We start from the raw sequence: 2,421 nt of genomic DNA, 5'->3' as shown, positions 1-2,421 counted from the left end.
GTAGGCTATACAAAGAGATAAACTCAAAACACTGTTTAAAACAGCTAACAATCAAAAGCTCTAGTATTTAAGGGGGTAACTTTAGTTATCTAGGACATTTTATTCAGAACTTTTGCCATTACTATTCATGATTTAGGTTGTGTTGTATCTTCATTTCTAAAATATAATTTTTAACTAAGACTTTTTGACGATTCTGAAATATAGCTGTGCACAGCCAGCATGCTTTTTAACACCTACCTATTAAATTTTATTTATTTGGTTAAACCAAACCCCAACCTTACAAAATGCTACAATACAGTTAGACTAGAGATGGACAAACCTCAAGTCATATCTGGAATATCAGATCAGACACTTGACTTAAATACCTCAAGCTGTCCTCATGATGCTAATCTAGTAGTCTTAGCACCCCTGAATTTGACCTTATCCGTTTTCAGCTACTGGGGAGCTAGAATTCTGCTTCACTGGGGTTTTGAATGCCTTGCTCCCGAGGACGCTCTGTGGAAGTGCATAGGGGGTCAGTAAGTGTCCCCGACTGCTGCCCACAGGCCACATGTTCTCCATGTTTCACCACAGGGATTAAACTTTCTCTGTCAAAGGCCAGACAGTACGTATTTTAGGCTTTGCAGGCCATCCTGTCGCTGTGGCAACTACTGAACTCTGCAGTTACAACGCAGGAAAGCAGCCCTGGACAATACATAAAGGAATGCGTGTGGCTGTGTTCCAATAAAACTTTATTGATGAACAATGAAATTGGGATTTCATACTTTGTCACATGTCACGAAAGATCGCATTTCATATTCACATTTGAGAATGTAAAAACCATTCTTAGTCGGCCAGCCATACGAAAACAGGCAGCCTCGGCCGGCTGGCCGCAGTTTACCCCCCCCCCCCCCCCGTGCTTTATTCCACGAGCGCCATCGCTTCGGTGAAGAGGGGACAGGGTTCACATCAAGGAGCGTCTCCGCTGGGGTGAGGAGGTCCCCCCACGAGTCCAGTCTGGGACCCGCTGCCTGGCTCACGGCGTTGCCAGGTCAGCCCCGAGGCGCGCAGGTCGGGGAGGACGAGGAGGAGAGGGACGCACCTCGGCATCGGAGGCAGCACCCTGGACAGTGGGGTTTGGGAGGCGTGTAGGACCGGGGCAAAAAAAAGAGCGGGTACTCAGGCGGGTCCGGGAGCCCGGAGGTTCCCTCAGGGGTGTCTCCTGAGTCCCTGCCGCCTCGGGCCGGTCACTCACTCGGATACGCGGGCACGGACGACGGCCATAGCAACAGCGCAACTAGAAGGACTAAGGACTTCATGGGCATCGTCTGCAGCACTCCGCCATGCGACGGAAACGTCCTAGGGCCAGCAGGCCGGGTACCTCACGGCCGAAAGAGTTGGGCGTCGGCGCCCGACGGTCCTACCCCAGGACCCAGGGCGCCCTGCAACGGTTGTCCCCAGCGCGCAAGAGGAGTCCGGGTGGGGGAGGGGAGCGTGAGCGGCCGAGGCCCGACCCCCGGGCCCCGCGCAGGGGGCGGGGCGGTCCCTCCTGGTGCGCATGCTCTCTCTGCCTTGGAAGCCCTGCGTCCGGCGCGGGCCTCTGAGCGTCTGACACCCTGGCGAATGCAGTGACTTTGGGGGCTGGGAGTGGCGGAGCTCTGCCCATCCATGGATGCTAAGCGGATAGCAATGCCTAAAACTCAGTCCCTGCGTGGAAAGAACTGTCAGTTGGGGGACGGACAAATAACTTGGCCGTTACAACAGAGTGAAACGTGCTATAATGGAGGAAGTGGTGGACACTGGAGCACTGAGGAAGACCCCGCCATTCAAAAAGAGTTGGGAGGAGGTTGCCTAGTTGGAAGAAAGCTTGAAGCTCCCCCAAGAAGTGAAAATAGTTCAGTTTAATTGCAAGGGGTGGGGGGTAGTTGTTGGAGGTGAGGGAGGAGAGGTAGGCAGAGGCATTAAAGCCATTTTAAGGGGCTTGGGTTTTGTTTTACTTTTTTAAAAGATTGCATTCCTTTTTTTGAAAAGACAAAACAATAGCTATGGAGAATAAAGCGGTGGTTGTCTGGGGTTAAGAATGTGTGAGTTTATTTCACAATAAAAAAAACAAGGTGTGTGAGTACATCACTATAAGGGAGTTTTTTGGGTGATGGTTGTGGTGGCCACAGAATCTAAACATGTCTTAAAATTCATAGAACTGTACACCACAAAGAACCAACGTTACTGTACAATAATTTTTAAAAATTCACAGGCACCCATTATTGCTGCCTCAGGAAGCAATGGGCTTGGAATTTATTAGGCATTGGGAACTGTGTAATTAGATTTGCATTTTTGAAAGCTCGCTCAGTGCAGTATCAAGAATGCATTGGAGGGAAGCAAGACTAGAGGCAGGGGGCCAAATTAGGAGTAATTTGTTTCAGTAATCCAGGCCCAGGTTAA

At 50.3% G+C, this 2,421-nt stretch overlaps 1 protein-coding gene across 2 annotated transcripts in view; it reads right to left on the bottom strand.

The window, feature by feature from the left end:
* Positions 1 to 2,084, bottom strand: part of SPESP1 (sperm equatorial segment protein 1) — a 12,558-nt gene extending 10,474 nt beyond the window's left edge. The window contains exon 1 of one of the 2 annotated variants that reach the window (XM_019647274.1): positions 1,082 to 2,084. Coding sequence is in view for 1 of the 2 variants with exons in the window: in XM_019647273.1 (XP_019502818.1) it covers positions 1,235 to 1,304 (70 nt within the window). In the remaining variant the exon portion in view is untranslated. The remainder of the gene's footprint in view (positions 1 to 1,081) is intronic. The other variant, XM_019647273.1, reaches the window with a different exon arrangement.
* Between the last annotated feature and the right edge of the window lie 337 nt (positions 2,085 to 2,421).

This window comes from Hipposideros armiger, unplaced genomic scaffold (assembly GCF_001890085.2).
Source record: "Hipposideros armiger isolate ML-2016 unplaced genomic scaffold, ASM189008v1 scaffold_110, whole genome shotgun sequence".
In the NCBI taxonomy this organism is placed as follows: Eukaryota; Metazoa; Chordata; class Mammalia; order Chiroptera; family Hipposideridae; genus Hipposideros; species Hipposideros armiger.
Note: the sequence above shows the minus strand (reverse complement) of the source record. Positions and strands in the feature narration are given on the sequence as shown.